A 22,320-nucleotide genomic window follows, 5' to 3' on the forward strand; every position below is an offset into this window, starting at 1 on the left:
ATTTCATTCTAGAATCAGTAAAATTTGAATCTTCTTTTGTATATTATAAGGTGTTTCTAATATATTCTCCATAATCAAAGTGGGTTAAATGTTTAATTGATATTTCACTCTTATTTTTAGAATTTCAGTACTAAGTTTTCATCAAAACTAGCAGCATAAAGAGCCAGGTATGGTGGTTCATGCCTGTAATCACAACACATGGGAGACTGAGGCAGGAGGGATGACATGGGTTCAAGGCCAGCCTTGGCTACATAGTGAGACAGTCTCAAAAAAGCAAACAAAACAAAACACAACAAAACACTAACAGCATAAATGTGCATGTACATATACATACACATGTAATATTTACAGGTAAATGTGTGTGTATGTGTGTGTGTATATATATATATATATATATATATGCTGTAGAAAGGTGGAAAACGTATATGTACATACATGCATACATAAAAATGTGATCTTAAAATATCTACCAATATAGAAAGTAATAGTTCACTGTGGGAGGGAATAGAGCAGAACAGAGTAGGGCTTGCACCATTCCTCCAGGAGCTGGTCTTTTGCTAAGACTTTTTCCCATCCAGGTCACTGCATGATAGAAGCAGTTTCAAGTGTTGGGTCAGAGACAGTAAAGTGAGAGTCTTTTCTTTTTGTCAGTGATAAACACATATTACTTGTCCTAGACAGAAATTGAGTCTCAGTTATCACTATGGTTAAAAAATCATTGATTATCAAAAAATTAATGTATGCTACAATGTAACTTTGTGAGAATAATTGAAAATGTTTTAGGGCTGCTTGTTACCAGAAATACAAATTTAGAGGACAAATATGCTCCAATCAATAAGACATGAAATTAGTACAGAGTTAGATACAATAGTTTTATTGTTCTGGAAAGACAGCCCAGCCAGCTGTGGTGTCACATGCCTCTGATCCCAGCAGTCGATAGACTGAGGCAGGAGGCTTGCTGAGAATTTGAGGCCAACCTGGGCTACATAGGGAGTTCGCTGCCAGCCTGAACTACAAGGGGAGACTCTGCCTCAAACAAACAAACAAATAACAACAACAACAAAAAGCCCTACTCATGGGTGAACAGTGGTGTTATTGCTTAATTAGTATTATAGTGAATAAACAGTGTATTTAATAAAAGATGCTAAGAAATAAAAATGAATTATCTTCCTGGATAACATCAAAAGCAAAGAATAAGGTGGCTAAGATTCAGTTGAAAAAGCAAGCCTGTATAACTTTTAAAGAGGCAAATAGAGTTTTCATTATCAAGATCTACTGAGCTTAGACCAGGAGGGAAAAAAACATGTTAAAACTAAGGATTGTGAGCACCTAATAGATACAACAAAGCATATTTAAAAAGGATTCATTTTGAAAAACTGCTTTATCACTTTGCACTTTGTGCAAAATCCAAACAATCAATTTTCCAGTTACTTTAAATATCATGAACTTGTTTAAAAGATAGACGACTGAATGGATATGTCATAAAAGCATATATCACAAGGAAGTAAAACAAATGGCAATAATATGTGAAAAGATTCTCAACCTTAAAGTAAAAGAAATGTGAATTAAATGTTATTTTACAAACATTAGGTTATCAGAATAAGTGAAAATGTTTGAGAAATAATGTTAAGCAACAGCAATATCTAATACAAAGGCTATTGATTCTACCACTTTGAAAAACTTTTTGAAAAATGCCAAAGCATGACGAGTTACTCTTCCAGCCAATTATTGCATCCCAAGTATAAATTATATTTCAAAAGATATTGAGAATATGCAAATAGAAATCAAGCCTGAAAATTTCATCAATACAATGTGTGCATATTCCAACTCTACACAATGAATGTAAACATTATGTACTGCAAATATATATTAATAAAATTTTTAGTTTTATCAACAAAAAGTCTTTATTTTAATACACACAATACAAAAATCATAGAGCATAGAAAATAGATGAGCAAGTAACACTGAAACACAATACCATAATTATGATGCAAAAATGATGAAACTAACAAGAGACATGACATTTAGTAAATTTGAAATTTAACAAGGTTAAAGAAAAGCACAATTGTGCAATAAGTCTGTGCATTGAACCCCAATGGAAATGCCAATTTCATAGGTAAAATGCTACAGCACTTGCCATGAGCAATGGTGTCTGGATATGCAGGCAGTAAAAGAATTTACCAAGATCAGAATAAGAAGATTTCTTGAATACAGAAGAAGGAACTACAGAGAGAGAAAAGTAGTGAAAGTAGAGACCCTCTCTACAGGTGTCTTTAGGCTCAAAAAATTATAGCAAAATATGCAGGCATGGGAAGAGTATGTTAGAGAGCATAAGGAAGGCCTATATGCTCTTTGTTGTCTTTTGAGCTGGTGAAGTATGTCATCCTTATAAAATCCAGCAAGATGAGTATGGGATGATGTAATGGTCATGCCTGTTATAGGAGGAAATGCCAATGACCGTTTTGCTGTAGGATTTTGAAAGAGCTCATTTTGAAACAAAGCACATGACTCTGATATACAGCAGAAAGGAGTAGCCAAATGGAGGGCAAAACAGCCCCTCCCTTGTTGCTTAGCACTCCACAGTACTGGTAATCAATAATGGCTGAGTTATCCCAATATCTGTCTCCACAAATAAAATGCATTCTTATTTTTTGTGTCTTCTACCCTTTTGTGTCCTGTATAATGAAACATGATGACATTTATAGTCCACCTAGATAATCCAGGAAGGCTCCTCCTCTTAAATTACCTCTCCCTATGCAAGTAAGATTAAGCCATGTATCATATAAGATAATTATCTACTATTTTGACAGGATCAGGAGACATTTTGAGGGCCACTTTCAGCTCACTACAGAGATGAAGTCTGATGAATCCATAGAAAATTAAATATCAGGACACCAAGAGAAGGGTCCTGAGATTTTTGTCTCTGGCACCATATCCAGCCGGGTACAACACCAGCATTCAGTACAATCATCAAATGACCTAGGATGAGAACCCCTCACAGAAAATTGAATGAAGCCCAGCTCAGTGTTCTGGTATATTCCTTACCATTGAATTCCCTGTAATGAAGCCCATATTTCTTGTTTGAATTTATTAATGTTGGGTTTCTTTTTATTAAAAGAATTGAAGGCATCTTCACTAATCAATTTCAAATGTTACACAATTATTTCAAACCACTGATATCAGGCAATTATGAAAGTTTTATAAGTAAAAATCCTAAATGTGGTGAATAATATTATTGCCATTAAGGCTATATGTATGAATAACAGCACTCAGCAACTACTTCACAGGCTACCAATGTTCAAAGTAGGGCTCATTCTAGAATGAAATTCACATAGTCCTAACTATACAGCCAGGTGGAAATCATTATCTAAATGTAAACACAGATTTATCTTAATACTGTTCCTCCTGTGTTCAACTTCTCCACTTGTCTTCTTCTGAAACTGCACATTAAAAGTTGCTAAAATTAGAAGTCATGCTTCAGGTACTGCCTCTGTGCAACTTGAGCAAAGAAACTGTATTTAGAATATAAAATCATGTGTTCAACTTCACTACTAGTCTTGAAACAATTTAGAATTTAAGGCAAATTGAAAGTACTTAATCACTCATGACATTATCTCCTCATATTAGAAAAGTGTGGTAAGAGATAGACTCAGCACACTGACTCACCAGGAAGCCCATCATTTTCTTCTTTCTCTAGAAACTTAAGTCCAAATGCAATGACAGCACATCATATAATGCAGGTTATCTTATTGATGAGTTTGCTCAAAGCATTGTTCATGTCCCTGTTCCTGAGACTATAGATAAAGGGGTTCAGCATCTGAGTGACAATAGAATACATCACTGGAGCCACCTGAGCCTTCTTGGATGATTCTGTGACTGCAGAGCTGATGTATACCCCAAAACCAGTCCCATAAAACAAGGAGACAACTGACAGATGAGACCCGCAAGTGGAAAAGGCCTTATACTTCCCTCCCGGTGATGGCATTCTCAAAACAGAGGACATGATGTGAATATAAGAGAAAATTATTCCAGAAAGAGGAGCACTAGCAAACAGGCCGGTCACCAAATATACTAGCAATTTATGCATGAAAGTATCAGAACAGGAGAGCTTAATGATCTGGTCAAGTTCACAGAAGAAGTGGGGGATCTCCAGATCTGTGCAGAAGGACAGCTGCAGTGCCATCAGAGTTTGGAGCAGGGAGTGCAGAGTACTAATGAGCAGTGAGAGTAGAACAAGCAGAACACAGTGGCAGGGGCTCATGATGACCATGTACTTCAATGGATGACAAATGGCCATATAACGGTCATAGGCCATTACCGCAAGAAGACAACTTTCCAAGCCAATAAAAACCAAGAAAAAGCAGAGCTGGGAGAGACACCCAGTGTAAGTGATGCTGTGACTCTGTGTTTGGGTGTTCACAAGCATTTTTGGGACTGTGGTTGTGATTAAACAGATGTCATTAAGGAACAGGTTTGAGAGGAAGAAGTACATGGGGGTGTGAAGGTGGGAGTCAGAGCTGACAGCCAGAATGATAAGCAGGTTTCCCAGGATGCTGACCAGATACATGGACAGGAACAGGCTGAAGATGAGGGGCTGAAGCTCTGCATCATCTGTCAGTCCCAGCAGAAGGAATTCTGAGACAGCTGTTTGGTTTCTAGAATTCATATTGTTGTCTTCAACCTGATGGAAAAAGATGGGGTGAAAAGAATAAAATTATGGACAGCAGCAGCAACATTTGCTACCATCACTTTAGACAAAGATCTCTTGGAAGAACAAGTTGATCTTCGGATTCCAAATTGAAGAACAAAAATTAAGTTATAAGGCAATATAATCTAGGATTCTTTATTATGGCATTTCAACTGACACTCTAAAAAACTACTCTCCACCATTTTTTACATAATTCAAATAAAATTTAAAGTATTTTGTATTAGTCATTGTATTTAAGGAGCAGATTTCTACTTTGAAAAGCATGGTTCCTGTACTTTTGACAGTGTGTGAGACAAGCAGAATAGGATTTGAGTGTGTATTAGTGCATATGTCAGGGGACTAGATGAAGAGAAGGTGAAGGGAGGGGCTTATTTCCTATCATCTTTACACCTTCTTTTTAACTCTTCATTTCCCAGGATTTAACACTAGTAACAAACACATTTACCTACCCATCCAAAGCATTACCTGTGAGACTTTCTGTGGCCTGGTTGGCTTGAATAGAAACAATGTTCAGCTTCTCACCTGGATAATGAAGGTAGAAATCTTCCCTCCAGAAGTACAGACAGATTAATGGAGTTAATCTTATCCAGGAGGATCATAACTGAGAGGAAGCTCAGGTGTTGTTTCCTGCCTGGGGCACAGCTGATGAAAGAGGTGGTCACAGGCTGAAATCTCTTGTCTCTCTATCCCTGGGGCTCAATATCCAAATCTCCAGGTATTTCTCTATGGCTATGATCCCAAATGTGAGTATCCTTAAAGACCAACTCTGGAGAAATGAAGAATTCATAAAGGCTGATTTCCTGACTCCAGGGACTATGTTGTGCCATTCACTTCACCCTTGTTTCTGTTAATCTCCATTTCATGGACTTTGCATCTAAAACGCTCAGCACTCCTCTAATACTATGTTCAAGTTAAAAATAAACGGATCTCCTTGTAATTACTGATATCAGGAAGTCTGACTCCTATGTTAGACATAAAAATATTTTATTTACATGTGTCAATTATGTAATTTTAAATATTAATTAAGATACCTTCTTTTGTAAATATTATTGATATCTATGAACCCTAATTTTATTTTTTATTCTTTGAAAATAAGATTCTAGCATAGTGTGAATGCCTAAAATATGGGGAGAATGATGGCTCCTTGATTAGAATATTATTAAAATCATTTTTAATACCACTGCAATGTTTCCAAAATTTTTTCACATATGGCAACAGTTAAAAATGATCATTCTTCACTTATAATTGAGGTATTAATTCAATTGAAAACTCCAGAAATACCAGTATTATGCAAATATGTCCATATATCATCACATTTGGTCAAATTTCAATCATCATTACCTAGGTGATGATGTTTCCTGTTGGTGTCCATTTTAAAATCTTTTTATTTAAGGATTTCTGTTTTATTTATCAGTATAATTATGCCATATTCATTCTTTCTATGTGAATTTATAATTTTCAATATAGATTTTAAAAATTTATGGCAAGATGGCATTGGGAGGATTTTCATAACCATTTTATTCCCACTCACTTTTAAAAAGATAAAATACAGAAATTCACCAATAAAATTATAAAACACGCTTGATTTTTCCATCAACCACAAGGGCAGTAAGACAAAAGAATAAATTATCCTGGGTCACAACAGTATTCAAATATTTCATGGTGAGTGGATGAAGCTAAGGGACTTTGTGGATTTATCTCATGAACAAAAAATCACTTCCTTCTTCCAGTCAAAGAGGAAAATATCCTAAGGATGTATTTATTGCTAAGGACAGATAATAAAGCTTATTACTTATTTACTTATTTATTTTTCAAATAATTTACATCTGTGACAGAGAAAATAATATTTTCATTTTGTATACAGGGAGTAATGATCAACTTATGATTAGCATATTCCCTGCTGAGACTTTAACATTTTTCTCTTGGTGAGTACATTAAAATTTCCTTTTTCTAACTACATTGAAATATACAAGACACTTATGTTAATTATGTTTACCTGTCTGTGCCATAAAACACTGGAACTTACTACTCCACTCATACAATACCACTCTTCCTATAGATGGGCTGTCACTTCTGGCCACTCTCTCCTATTCTACCCCATCTTTGGCAATCACTATTCTCTCCACTTCTATAAAATTGCCTTTGTTAGGTTACTTTTGCGAGATTATACTGTTTGTCTTTCTATACCTGATGTATTTCACCTAACATAATAACCCTCAGGTTCACCCACACTGTCACCAATGACAAAGAAGATTTCATGTGTTTTGTGGCTTAATAGTATTCCATTCTGTGTATAGAACACATTTTATTTATGCATTCTTCTGTTGTGCATATTTAGGTTGATTGCACATAGTGGCCATTGTGGATAGTGCCACAATAAACACAGGAAGACAGTAGTTTTGTGAAATGTTGTATTTCATGCTTTTCATCATACCCATTCCCACTGGGGTAACATGTCATCTTATTGTGGTCTTCTTTTTTTTACTTTTTCTAGTGCTGGGAGTCAACTTAGGGCCTCCACATGTACTAGACAAATGAAGGATCTCTGAGCTAAGTCCCCAGGAACCCATTTTTTCTTTACTTCAAATAGTACCTAAATATGTTGGTTAGTTTGACCTCTACCTCATGGGTTTAAGAAATCTTCTTGCTTCAGCCTCCCAAATAGATTGACCTATAGAAATAGACCACTATGCCTAGATCTACATTGTGGCTTTGATTTGCATTTAAAGATATTAGGAACTCTTTTTTTGGGGGGGGTTGAGACAGGGTCTCACTATGTAGTTGAGACTGACCTGCAACTCACTATGTAGCTCAGGCTGTTCTCAAACTCTCAACTCTCTCCTGCCTCAGCCTCCTGAGTGCTGGGATTACAGGCATGTGCCACCATGCCTGGAATGGACATTCTTAAAATGTCTATTGTCAAAATTTATCTTCCTTTGAGAAATGTCTATTCATATCCTTACCAATTTACAATTTTTTTAAACTATTCATGTGTTTGTATTCTCTATATATCCTGGATATTAATCTCATATCAATTGTGTAGTTTGAAGTTATGTTCTCTCATTTTTGTAGTTCATCTTTCAGCTATGTTGATTGTTTCCTTTGCTAGCAAAACCCTTTTTAATTTCATATACTTAATCTTCTCATCTTCTCTTTCATAGCCACTGTATTTAGGATAATGTCCACAAATTAAAAGTCCTGAAGTATCCCTTCTTCACTTTCTTCTGGCAGTACTACAAGATTGATTAGGTCTTACATGTAAGTTTTTAATCCTTTAGTTGATATTTGAAACTAGTAAAATTTGGAGGCCTAGTTCATTTCTTCAGCACAGAGATTCCTTTTTTGAGAAATGTGAGTGAACTCAACAGTTGAGCCCTGCTGAGACCCGGAACTGTTGCCTTAGAATACCTTATAGTTTCAAAAAATCTTCCACAGAAAAATTTAACACAGCTGGATAGATTACTGATTTTTCAATATCAAGTGGAAATCAGAAAACTGAGTGCAGGGGTAGAGACATGAGTGATGATTTCCAATGAGGACAAATATGAAACTGCCAGATGAGTAATCAAACTAAACCTTTGCTGGATTGACCTCAGAAAAATATAGAAGGAGAATTACTGAGATTATTGAGATTGAATTATTGAGTACAGAGATTTCTAGGAGTTTTTCAAAATGGAGATAATAGAATGAAACTATTTCAAAAGCCATAAGAGAGGTGTGGAGAGGTTTTTTATTTAGGAGAAAATCATGTACTTTTGGAGTCAATATATCAGCTTTTTTCATTGAGCCTTTACTACCATTGGAGGTGCCCATGAGTTGTACATGATGAGGAATCCTGAAGAATGAGTAAGATTCCATCTCTTGCTTTCTGAATACTTCTGACTGGAAAAAACCCATTAAGGCATATTTTAGCTTTGTAGGAATTATGTTCTCTGAACTCATGAGTAGTACCTAGTAAGTGGCAGCATCAGAACAGTACCCCGAGAAAATGTTTCCTGAGCTCTTGGAGTTATTACTATTATTGTGATTGTCATTCTTTTTATTATTACATAAATATTAAAACATCTCTAAGCCAATGTGTAGCATGCTTTTCAAAATAAAAAGAATGAATTAGAGGAAAGATGAAATATTAAAGCATTTGCAAAAAGCAGCAAACTGTTAGTGTGTTCAAGCTAAATCCTAGGATGAGAAAGACAGTTTCCCAACACGAGGGTCTGGGATACTTGTGCACTTACAGGAGCAAGAAGATGAAGAAGATTGCACAGAGAACAAGATCGATGAGCAAAGTACACCTACCTACATATATTGATATCCATTAGATTTCAGGGAATTGGAACATTTAATCAATACAAATAGCTCAGCAAGGAGCACATACTTGGTGATTATAAAGTTATGTAAGATTATTGTTACACATGGTTGAAAAACCGATGTAAATTTGACAAATTTCTTATCTCTCTAACTTGTTTCATTAGAGCTGCAGCATTTTAGCCAATAACTCAACCCCAAACATACAACTATCTTTCACTTGCACCAGAACACACGAAAACATATTGAGTTTATTCACAATGGAAATAAAGTAGCCATCTAAATTTTATCAATACCAGATAAAATCACTATTTTTAATTGTCACCACACATCATGTTAAAATAGCACTTAAATTAAATGAATAGTTTCTAAATGCAAAACAGTGGAATCTCAGAAGTGCAAAGATGAAAAATCATCTAAAACACAAAATTAATTTGTTACTTTTAAACTTTATCAAGCATAAAAGGAAAATATGTAATAAATCCTACAAGCACATAAAAGGTATAGTAATGCATTAGGTTTGCATGAAATTAGGTTTTTTTTTTACATGAAATATGTACAATCCTGATCTGGAAATCTGCTCAAAGTCATTCCATTTCTCTTGCTACTCTTTAAGAATATATGAATATATGAAATCAGATTCAGTGCCCAGTCAAGGAATCTAGGATCATCTGCTTTGCGAAGACACCTTATGGACATAGGTACCATGCAATTGCTTATTGTGGAAGCTGTATTCACAAATTAAAACCAGCATTCCACCACTGGCCAAAAGACTCATGCATATCATTTTACACAAAACGTGTTTAGTCCATCTCTGAGTGTCATCAAAGTGTTAACAGATCCAATATTGCTGAAAAGTCCTAGTACAAAGTGTCTTCTGAGACTCAGAGCAAACTCTTATCTGTAAACTCCTATAAATATCAAAAGGAAAGTTAAATACTGCCAATGTACAGTGGGACAGGGTAAATATTCCCACCTCAAAGGGGGTAAAAAAGTAGATAGAAACCACTGGGACCAAAGCAAGAAAACAGGGGAAACATTAAATCCTGTAGTTTCATATCCAGCACACAAAAGCAGATGTCATGATAAGACATCAGTTCAAAAGGGCTTGGGCAGCTCCCACCCCTATGGCATTGCTTATTTCTGCTTTCTTGACTTCTCTCTTGGACTGCTGTTCCTCAGTGCCTGTGGCTTCTCTCAGTTGACATTCAACATTCCTGGCACTTATGACATGCTGGGGTTCCTACTGAACTTTCAGTTTTCTTTTCATAGCTTCATGTACACTGCCTGGTTTCCCAGTCCTGAAAACTAGGTAGAAGCTTCCACAGCCCTGTAACTCTTGAATTCTACATACTTTAAAAACCAGCACTACATGGATGATGCCAATGTCTGCCCCCAGGGTAAGCAGTAACCAGGTCCCCTTGAATCATGGCTGAAGTGGCCTGTGAGGAGTGCTTGTATGATTGAGCACTTTGAAACAAAACCATTCTCTAGCCATACCTTTTCAAGCAAAGTTCCCTGAGGCTGTCTTTTAGGCTTTTTTTAATTTTGGAATTTGAACCTTGAAATGATAGGATCTTGCTGGCTGAATCCAGGATGCCCTCAATCTATCTTTCCTATTGTCCTGATGTGAAATACTTGGCTTCTTTTTAATGATAATCTTTTCAATAACCAAACTGCCTTTGTCTAAATCTTATAAGCATTCAGTTTCCGGTGAAAATGAAAACTGCATATCATGAAAAATAAGAAAGCATTGAAAATAAATGAGTAAGTGCTACACCAAACATAAAATGGAATTTTAAATACATAAGGATGAAAATACCAACCCAACACAGGAGATGTATCTCAGTGACAGAGCATTTCCCAAGTGTGAGCAAGGCTATGGACTCAATACCCAGCACCACAAGATAATAATAAAAACAACAATAATTCTAGTAACTAAGATACAGAATTCATTCTTTACACTTAAATTTAATCAAGGATGAGAAGATACAATCAATACCATAAATTGTACAATTACAAATAAAGAGTTGGTAATAGTGCATTAGATTTATTTTATTTTTTGAGACAAAGTCTCCCTAAGTTGCTGGGAAGTGCTAACCTTGTGATTCTCTTACCAGCATTCTAAGTGTTGTGATCATAGGTATGTATGTACCACCACACCTAGTTACTGTATTATATTCCTGTAAAATGTAATATTTAATACATAAGTACAATAATGACAATCAAACACTGGTTGAATTTATCCAATTTATCTACATACTTTATAAGAATGTATGAAATTATATTTAGGGCTCACCAGATAATTCTGGGATTAACTATTTCCTTGCAAATATCCTTTCTAGACATAAGAACTATTCACCCATTTATGGTGGAGATTTATATTTAATGAGATGGGAATTAGAATACAGAAGTATAATTTTAATAGCCACCATTCACCTCATGACAGAGATGCCTTCCACATGACTTCAAGCAATATCTGCTAATGGACCACAGCTGACCCTCAGGTTCCTGTACCTGGCACTATGCCCAGGTATGACACCGACATGTGCTGCAATCTACTGCTTATTCTGAGAAAAACAAGTCCTGGAAAAAGTCTTCTCATGTTGGGATAATGAAGCACTAATCCCCAAAACTATATAATCCCTACTTCTAATGTGCTTGTAATGCACAATTATTCTCTATATTTTCTCAGTGTATCAGAATTATGGTTTCTTTTCCTTGAGAACTGACACCATCTTTATATCTATAAAGTCCTATTGTCTCCAAACCATCTTAGTCAACTGTGATACTCTATGTAAATTGGGAAACTGATGAAATATGGTGGATGCTAATATGACCTCATAAGGATGCAGTTTTGAAGGAACATTTTAGTAATTTCTTAATTGAGGTTGAAAGGTCAGCACCTTACTTCACAATGAGCTATATGTAGGATGCACTATTCAGGGTCCTGAATATAGTCTCCAGATACTAATTTGACCTTGTTTATAAATTTCCCTCCCTTATCAGTCTACTAAAAATGCCTTCTTCTGAGACAGAGCTACAAATTATCATTGAAACAGAGGTCCCAGCTCAGCTGGAGTGCTGCTTCAATGGAAATAAAGCAATGAAATGGAACTAAGAAACAGAAATCATTTTTTGAAATATTACAGAGCTGGACAAAATAAAAGTCAGGTCTTAAACCGAATGTCAAACACATTGTATAATGTGGTCATTTTTTGAAGAACATAGTGATGGAAATTTCAAGCATTCTAGTTCCTTGTAATTTGTGTCCTTTAAAACTCATTTTATAAATCTAACTCAAATCCAAGGACACAATCCTAGAAAAAGTATCCTAGTAAACAGATGTCTCAAAGCTCCCTGTATTTCCCGGCTTCTCAAACTGTAGAAAAAACTATTTACCATTTGGGAATCACAATGTACATTATTGAATCCACTACATTCTTAATGGGAGAGTCACTTAGTGCAGAATACATTTGACTCCAAAAGCTTTCGCATAAAACAAGTACACACCGGAAAGATGAGACTCAGAAGCAGAAAAAGCTTTATATTATCCCCCCACTAATGTAATCCTCAAAACAGAGGAGATGATTTGTGTATTAGAGAAAATAATCACAGAGAGAGGAACACCAGCAAATAGACTAGTCACTGAATATATCAGAAGGGTAGTGATGAAAGTATCAGAACAGGTGAGCTTGATGACCTGAGTAAGTTCACAGAAGAAGTGAGATATTTCCAGATCTGTGCAGAAGGACAGCCACAGTGCCATCAGAGTGTGGAGCAGGGCATTCACAGGAGTAAAGAGCAGGGAGAGTAGAATAAGCAGGACACAGACTTGGGGCTTCATGATGACTGTGTATCTCAGAGGGTGACAAATGACCACATACCAGCCATAGGCTGTCACTACAAGTTGATAATTTCCTAATCAACCAAAAATCAAGAGAAAGCAGACCTAGGAGAAGCATCCTGTGTAAGAGATGTTATGGTCCTGTGTTTGCACAGTCACCAGAATCTTTGGGATTGTGGTGTTGCTTATACAGATGTCAGTGAAGGTAAGATTTTAGAGGAAGAAGTACGTAGGGGTGTGGAGGTGAGAGTCAGAGCTGATGGCCATGATGGTGAACAAGTTTCCAAGGATGTTGACCAGGTACACAGACAGGAACAGGCTGAAGATGAGGGGCTGCAGCTCTGTTTTATCTGTCAGTCCCAGCAGAAGGGATTCTGAAGCAGTTGTTTGGTTTATAGGTTTCATATGACTGATGAATTTTACAGGAAATATGAGCAGACAGATATGAATGATTTGTATGCAAGCAGCAAGGTTAAGCACTGGCATGACTTTAGACATAAAAAATATCATGATACCACTTTGAATTATTTTTGATAAGTTCTGAAATGAAGACCAGTAATATGTGTTTTTTAAAAAAAAATTCCAGAAGAATTTGGTGTCTCTAACATTTGAGAACCAGTGCTTTAAATTTTCTTTCTAATTTGTATTGTGAACAACAATAACATTCAAGTATTTGTTTATATTCTTGAAACCTCTTCTAACTTCTATTCCCTTTATAATATACTAACTCTTTTTCACCCTCATGCAAAGAGATTATAACAAAACTAACACATAGACATTCCTTCAGAATTTTTCCACGTGTTCAAATACAAAGAAAGGTAAGAATGAACTTATCAAATCTGTCTTGAAGAGAAATGGTCTCTGACTGTGACATGATGCAGAATCCCCTAAAGCCCTTGTCCAATTCTGGATGCCATCAGTCCCACTGACACACAAGAAACATATCATGGCCATGATGTAAGACTTAAAGTCTCACTTTTACTCTGTGGAGCGTGAACAGCCAAAAGGCCTCCACGATACTGACCCCTAAAACTTGGTGAGGCTCCAGGAACTTGTTGGACAGCGAGAGTTACCCAGGAAGGAACACACCAGGCTAGATGGCAAATAGACCTTTATTAGTCTGGTCAGATGACACTCCTGGAGCCAAGTAGCTCAGAGAGGCAACTAGCTCAGAGTCAGAGGCTATTTTATAAAGGGCTATGGGGAGTTAATATTCAAAACTTACAGGAAGGGGACAAAGGCAAGTGGTCAGTTGATCCGAGCTGGTGGTCATCAAGCATGTACTTGACTGTTATGTACTAATGGTCAGCAGATCGATTACCCATTGTTTTATAGATTGTGGTGTTCAGAACATTCAGTTACTGGCAAACAAGGAGGGAGTGATTTACTTTGGGTCTCTATGTTTGTTACAATTTTTCTCTAGTTTCCCAGCTACTCCTGAGCAGGTACCTAGTAATTCACAATTAATCATTACTTATCCTATAAGGGGGGGCAACTGTCTCTGGGTCATTTGCTAGTAAACATGGAGTCACTCTAGTTCAGTAAGGCTGTTACATTCCCTACTGATTTTCAGGCCTAAATCAAATCTTTGATTTACTTATATCTAGTTTTAAGCCTTAACAGAGGAATACACTGTAAAAAGACAATAAGTTTTTACAATACAAAATCTCAATGCCATTATGCAAAGTATCAGTTGCTTTAACCAGGTAATGTCAGGTAACCAACTTGTTAACCATTTAAATAAGTCACATCCCAATCGTTAATTATGAATTTTTGTAGCTAAGTCTTTAAGCTTTTCTATGTCTTGTTCTATAGCTGGCCCATTATTTGTTAAATTGAAGCAGCACATATTTTTAATCTTTTCACAACTGTGGTGATGAAATAACAGCAAATAATCAATTGCGGCTCTATTTTCTAAGATTGCTCATCTTTGTTCTTGGAGCTCATGATTAATTAGTGCCAGTGTCGCAGCAGTGGTGTTTAATCCCTTAATTACCTTGCAAGCTAATTTTCTAACTGCCTTTTCAGCATGAACTCCAATTGAGGGTATGACTATCACAGAAATAATTATAGGAATAACTTCAGCATCTGTTAAAAGTCCCACATCATCATCAAAACCTGGTGAAGTATAGGGAAACCACCATTTTTTCTGTTAGGTGGTTAAAAGATCTCTTTTGTCAGGTAAGACAACTGCTAATTTAATGAGACAACATCGGGCCTCAGTCAAGTTTCCTGGGATGTAGTTATGAGTTATTCCCTCACAAGTATAAAACTATCCCAGTAGAAAAGTAATGTGATAATTTCTATAAGGAATCTTTTGTTCTCTGGGGCACTTCATTTTATTTGTCCATTTAAGATTTAAACATTGAGAAGTACACCTTTATATTTGGCACACTGGGTCTTGTTAGACATAGCTGCCTGAGGGGTATATAGCTTAATAGCATTCTTTGGTTTGTAATATGTCACCTGTCCCCAATTGTAACTATCAAAATAACTAAGATTTACCTGTGGGAACTTTTAAAATATAGTATATGGTCTAATATCTTCAAGTGAGGTACATACCAGAACCAAGCAATTTCCAAGCACATAATGAAAATTTACATCAGCATTTAAACAGATTTCGATCAAATTTACAGTTTCAGCTAGTTGTACACAGACATTTTTAGTATGACCTAAGCTTTCTTGCGGCGACGCTATTACTGCCCCAGGGAAAATCACCCAGATTATAATGCAGGTCCAGTTGAGTGACGTTTTACTTTCAGTTCTCCAGGTTAGCTGACAATACTCCATTTTCCGTGCATCTCTGGGCTGTTGTCTGGTCCGGGCTTGAGGTGGTTGCAGTGGATCCATGTCGGTTGTCCCGCAACCTTCATGGCCAAAGGAGTATACAGGACAACCAGAAAAGGTCCCTTTCATCCTGGTTAAAAGGTCTTGAAGTCAAACCTACAAATATAAAACAGTTATTCTGGCTTATGGGGCAGTGGCTTCAGAGGTTTTTCATGTGGAAGGGTCAGAGATCCTCTGACCCAATCTTGTAATTGAGACTGTATTTCATGTAAAGTGCTGAGAGACTTAAGCAGCCTCAGGTGAGAAAATTTTTCTTTTAATTCTATATCTATATGGGGAACCAAGGAGGGAGTATGCCCACAGATGATTTGGAAGGGTGACAGGTTCAGTGGAGGCTTGGGAGTACATCAAATATGCAACAGAGCAAAAGGGAGAAGCTCTACCCAACTTAATTCAGTCTCTAGGCTCAATTTAGTTAAAATCTCCTTTAATGTTTGGTTAGCCCTCTCTACCTGTCCTGAACTTTGAGGCCTGAAGGCACAATGCAGCTTCCATCTAATTCTGATACTAAGGCTAATTAGTTTAGACACTTTAGCCATGAAGGCTGGACCATTGTCAGATCCCAGGGCTAGGGGCCAGCCAAATCAATAAACTATTTCAGTCAGAAGCATTTTTTTACTGTTATCTGAGCTGTTTCCTTTTTAGTGGGATATGTCTCTATCCACCCTGAGAATGTTTCTATGAAAACTAACAGATATTTGTAATCATACATGCCTAATTTCATTTCAGTGAAGTCCAGTTCCCAATGTTCTCCAGGAATCGGTCCCCTATATTGGACCCCTGGGGGCCCAGTCACAGGATTCATGTTTACCTTGAGGGAGGTGGGGCATCATCTCATCCTGTCCCGGGCCTTCCTGGCTAATTCTCTGCTGACAAAATGGGGCTGTATAATGGCCATCATCCTCTTTTCTCCCAGGTGGGTGGATTCATGGAGCTCATTTAGCAAGATATTGGACACCACAGCTGGCAAAATGACTTTTCCTTTATCAGTTATCCCCCATCCATGCTTTCCTTTGGTCCAGTGCTTTTTGCTCATCTCTGTTATTTCTTCCTCTGTGTATTCAGGCCTCTCTGGGAGCGTGGGTATAGATAGCAGCACCATTTGTTTCCCCACTGATTTTTGGGCAGCTTGCTTTGTTGCCTGGTCAGCTATGTTGTTTCCAATCACCTCAGGGCTGCAATTCCTTTGATGTCCATGGCAGTGAATGATGGCAACCTCCCTTGGAAGCCAGATGGTTTTTAGCAGAGCCAATATCTCAACTTTGTTTTTAATTTCTTTCCCATCTGATGCTAAAAGTCCTCTATTCTGCTAAATTTTTCCATGTACATGAGCAGTAAGTAAAGCATAATGGCTGTCAGTGAAAATATTTATTTTTTTTTCCTTTTTCTAATTGCAGAGCTTTAGTTAGAGCAATCAGTTCAGCCTTTGGTGCTGACATCCCTTGGGCTATCCCCTGTTCCCATACTATCTGTTGATCTTGATTGACTATTGCTGCTCCCACAAATTGTACACCTTCATATATAAAAATGCACCCATTGGTGTAGTATATTGCCTCAGGCTGGGGAAGGGCACCCTCCCTTCAGATCTAGACAACCTCCCTGCAGATTTTCAAGAGTCTCAAGGCAGTCATGGACGGGCAGTTGGTCATCTGACTCAGGGAGCAGACTAGCAGGATTCGGGTTAGATGTTATAGCAAAATTAATATGCAGATGTTCTAGCCATTTATAACAACCCACTGCCAACATCATACTAAATGTCTACTCTCACCATTTTGATCAATAACTAGATTCCTTGATGTTGGTTTGGAATGCAAATTAGTACAACTATATTGGAAATCAGTGTAGAAAGTTCTGAAAAAATGAGGTAGGATGGAGGGGGTGAAGAGAATACCAGGGAATGTGGAACAAGCAAGAATTAAGATATGTTATGTAAAGTTACAATATCCCAATGATTACTATAACTATATTTTATACTTAAATTGTACCAATGAACTTAATGGAAAAAATTAAACTAGAATTTTCAATTGAACCAGCTATTAGAGAGTAATGGTTAAAAGAAAATCAGACAGACAAACAAATACTACATGACTTCTTTTACATAAGAAACCCAAATTATAAACAAACAAATTAAGAGATAACAGGAAGTAGGAAGATAGATATTTCTCACAGGAAAAGAAAATCAAGGAATGGAAGAAGGGGAGAGAGAGAAGAGAAAGGGAATAAAAAAGACTTAAGACATGTTATGTACATGTACATTCTCCAGCAATTAAAATGAACATTTTGTACCTCAAGCACATGACAAAGAAAAAAAACACAAACAAGAAGAGGTCAAGGGATACGAATAGAGGGGAATTGAGTGAAGAAATAGTGAATGAAAAAAGGAAATAATATATTTAATTTAGGTGTGCCAAAGCCCCACAAGGAATGTAAATATTATATACTGAAAATGTACTAATAAATAAAAAAATCATAAAAAACTCAGTTCACATGACATGTTGAGCTGAGCAATCAGTTAAAAGGAAGATACGATTCCTTTAATTCTTTTGGAAAGATACCTAGCAGAGGGATGGCTGGGTCAAATGGAACCTCTAGTCCCAGCTCTTTGAGGTATATTCATATTGATTTCCACAGTGGTTGCACCAGTCTGCACCTATGTTTATAGTGGCACAGTTTGTAATAGCTAAATCTTGGAAGCAGCCCATTTGCCCATCAGTTGGAAACTGGATAAAGAAGATGTGGTTTTACCGTAAAATGGAATACTACTCAGCCACAAAGAATGAGAAGTCAGAGTCATTCATTGGAAAATGGATACATATTGACGATATAATCCTAAGTGAAATAAACAGGTCACACATGTGCAAATACTGAATAGTTTCTCTGGTGTGAAAAGCTATAATAGTACACAAGATCTCAATGGTATAATTGACAATGTGAAATAGGAAGAAAAGGGCTAAAGGTGTAGGGAAAATGGGAAAGGTAGAGGAAAGATAATAAGGGAAAAGAAAAAAAATATGAAAAAATAGAAATAAAGTGTTTCTAAATGGGGAGAGTAGGAGGGGGTGAAGGGAGGGCATGGACTAGGGGAAAAAATGAGAACCAAGACCTGTCATGTAAAGGTACACGATCCCAATAATGAATGTAGTTGTGCTGTATGCCTAAAATGTATCAATAAACTCAATAAAAGAAAAAAATGAAGTTGACAATTTGCAAAAAAAAAGGAAGATATGAAATAGGAAGAAGAAAGTAAAAAGTCAAACTCCACTTACTTGTGGATGACACACTGTGTACATAGAAGACCAACAAATTTCACCAGAACAAACAAAATTTTCAGTGTAGAATAGAAAATTAACACATAAAATGCAATAGTGCTCCTGTACACCTATAATGAACCCGCCAAGAAACAAATCAGAAAACAATTCCAATATAATGCCTTCGAAAAAATATTCAAACTTAGCAATTAACCTAAAAAGGAAATAAAAGTCCTCTACAATGAAAATTATAATACTCTGAAAGAAACTGAAGAGGACATCAGAAAATTGGCGGATATTACCTCGACCTGATGAGAAGAAACAATCCTGTCAAATGGCCATATTACCAAAATATGGCCAAGTAGATTTAAATCAAAACAAACAACTTTCTCTGCAAAAATACAAAAAAATTCCAAAAATTTTAGGGCACAGAAGAAATCCAGACTATCTAAAACTATCCTGAGCAAAAAGATCAAAGCAGGAGGGGATATGACCCTATATTTCAAAGCTACACTAATAAGAGCAACATGGTACTGTCACAAGAAATAGAGGTGCATAAAGATAACACAGAAGACAGGGAAATAGCCCAATGCACCTTACTCATATGATTACTTCCAACGAGGCTAACAATATATGCTGGGCCAAAGACAGCCTCCTTAACAAATACTGCTGAGAAAAGTGGTTGTTCACATGTAGAAGAATGGAATTAGAGCCATATCTCTCATCCTGTACTAAAATCAAATCAAAATGATCAAAAATCTTACTATCAAAACAGAAGAATTAAAAATTGCTCCTTGAAAAAATACAAAATTCTTTTTTTATTATATATTTTTTTCAGCTTTAATTGAGTTTATTGGTACATTTTAGGGATACAGTACAGTTACATTCATTGTTGGGCTCCTGTACCTCAAAATGGCAGGTCTTGATTCTCATTTTTTTCCCTTACCTCTGCCCTCCCTTCACCCCTTCCTCCTCTCCCCATCTACAAACACTTTATTTTAATCTTTTCATTCTCTCACATTTTTTTCTTTTCCCTTTTTACTCTTCCCCTACCATCCTACCTTCCCTACACCTTTAGCTCCTTTCTTCCCATTTCGAAATGTCAGTACTCTTATTAGGATCTTATGCTTTATTGCAGATTATTCACACCAAGGAAACTGTTTGGTATTTACACATGTGTGACTTATTTATTTCACTTAGAGTATATCTTCAATATGTATCCATTTTCCTATGAATGAATATATTTTCTTGTTCTTTATGGCTGAGTAATATTCCATTTTATAGAAAAACCACAACTTCTTTATCCAGTTTCCAATGGATGGGCAAATAGGCTGTTTCCAAGATTTAGCTATTACAAACTGTGCCGCTATAAACATGGGTGCACATACTTCTCTGTGATATGATGCTTTTAGTTCTCTTGGAAAGATACCCAGCAGAAGGATGGCTGGGTCAAATGGAACCTCCAGTCCAAGCCCTTTGAGGTATCTCGATATTGATTTCCATAGTGGTTGCACCAGTGTGCACTCCCACCAACAATGGGAAGGGTTCCTTTCTCCCCACAACCCCACCAACATTTGTTATTGTGTGATTTCTTGATAGCAGCCATTCTTTGTTGGGTGAGGTGGAATCTCGCTGTTGTTTTCATCTGCATCTCTCGAATGACCAGTGATGTGGAACATTTTTTCAAATATTTACTTGCTGCTTTTACTTCTTTGTCTGAGAAATGTCTGTTCATTTCGGATGCCCATTTTTGAATCGGGTCTTTATATTTGGGGGGACTGATTGTTTTGAGTTCTTTATATATCCTTGATAATAGTCCTTTGTCTGAGGTACAGCTGGTAAAAATTTTTTCCCACATTGTAGATTGTCTCTTAGTTCTGCTAATGGTTTCTTTTGAAGTACAGAAGCTTTTTAGTAAGATGAGATCCCAGTTGTTGATTCTTTCTGCTAGTTCCCATGCTACTGAGGATTTGTTCATAAAGTCTTTTCCTATACCAATGTCTTCCAGAGTTCTGCCTAACTTACCTTCCAGCAAGTTTAATGTTTCTGTTTTAATATTTAGATCTTTAATCCATTTGGATTTTAATTTAGTGCATGGCAAAAGATAAGGATCTAATTTTAATCTGTGGCAGGTTGACATCCAATTTTTCCAACACCATTTATTAAAGAGGCTATCTTTCCTCCACTGAGGATGGTCAGCTCCTTTGTCAAAGATGAGGTAGCTGAGTACATCTTGGTTTGTTTTTGTGTCTTCCAGTCTGTTCCACTGATCCTCAGGTCTGTTTCTTTGCCAGTGCGATGCTGTTATTATCACAGTGGCTTTGTAGTATAGTTTCAAATTGGGAATTGTTACACCTGGTGCCATGTGTCTGTTGCCTAAAATGGCTTTTGCTATTCTAGGTCTCTTATGGTTCCAAATGAATTTTTGGATTTTTTTTTTCTACTTCTGTGAAATATAGTATTGGAATTTCAATTGGCATTGCATTGAATATATATAGCAGTTTTTGTAGTATGGCCATTTTCATTAGGTTGATTCTGCCTACCCAGGACCAGGGGATATCTTTCCATTTTTTTATATCCTCTTCTATTTCGTTTTTCAGAGTGCTGTAGTTTTCAGTGTAGAGATCTGTTGTTTCTTTTGTTAGATTGATTCCTGGATACTTCATGTTTTTGGTGCTATTGTAAAAGGATTTTTTTCCCTTATTTCTCTCTCAGTGAGTCTGTTATTTGTGTATAAGAAGGCTATTGAATTTTGGGTGTTCACCTTTTATCCACATACTCTACTGAAACTGTCAATTAAGTCTAGAAGTCTTTTGGTGGAGTTTTTTGGGTCTTCTATGTAGAGTATCATATCAGCAAATAATGACAGTTTAAATTCTTCCTTTCCTATCTTTATTGCTTTGATTTCTTTCTCTTGTCTAATTGCTATGGCTAATGTTTCCAGAACTTTATCAAAGAGGAGTGGTGATAGTGGGCATTCTTGTCTTGTTCCTGATTTTAACATGAAGGTTTCCAATTTTTGATCATTTAATATGATGTTGGCTTTTGCCTTTTCATAGATAGCCTTTTCTAAGTTGAGATGTAGACCATCTATTCCAATTTTTTGCTGGGTTTTTATCATGAATGGGTGTTGAATTTTATCAAATGCTTTTTCTGCATCTATTGAGAGGATCATATGATTTTTGTCCTTGACTTTGTTAATATAATGTATTACATTTATTGACTTTCGTATGTTGAACCACCCTTGCATCTCTGGAATAAATCCGACTTGGTCAGGATGGATGATCTTCTTCATAATCCTCTGTATTCTGTTTGCTACTATCTTATTAAGGATTTTTGCATCTATATTCATTAAGGAGATTGGT

General features: G+C 36.4%; 2 protein-coding genes across 2 annotated transcripts in view; one reads left to right on the plus strand and one right to left on the minus strand.

Moving 5' to 3' along the window:
- The window catches only part of LOC104863306, a 49,418-nt gene that overhangs the window by 14,935 nt on the left and 12,163 nt on the right, over positions 1-22,320 (plus strand). Inside the window, exons 2-3 of the mRNA XM_033757309.1 lie at positions 13,016-13,212; positions 16,437-16,623. Coding sequence (XP_033613200.1) covers positions 13,016-13,212; positions 16,437-16,623 — 384 coding nt within the window. The remainder of the gene's footprint in view (positions 1-13,015; positions 13,213-16,436; positions 16,624-22,320) is intronic.
- On the minus strand, positions 3,728-4,699 carry LOC104869763 (olfactory receptor 7G2). Its single transcript, XM_019209215.1, has one exon. It carries the CDS (start codon positions 4,664-4,666, stop codon positions 3,728-3,730), a length of 939 nt encoding a protein of 312 aa, XP_019064760.1. The 5' UTR covers positions 4,667-4,699.

This window comes from Fukomys damarensis, unplaced genomic scaffold, assembly GCF_012274545.1.
Source record: "Fukomys damarensis isolate Sample0158 unplaced genomic scaffold, DMR_v1.0_HiC HiC_scaffold_30, whole genome shotgun sequence".
In the NCBI taxonomy this organism is placed as follows: domain Eukaryota; kingdom Metazoa; phylum Chordata; class Mammalia; order Rodentia; family Bathyergidae; genus Fukomys; species Fukomys damarensis.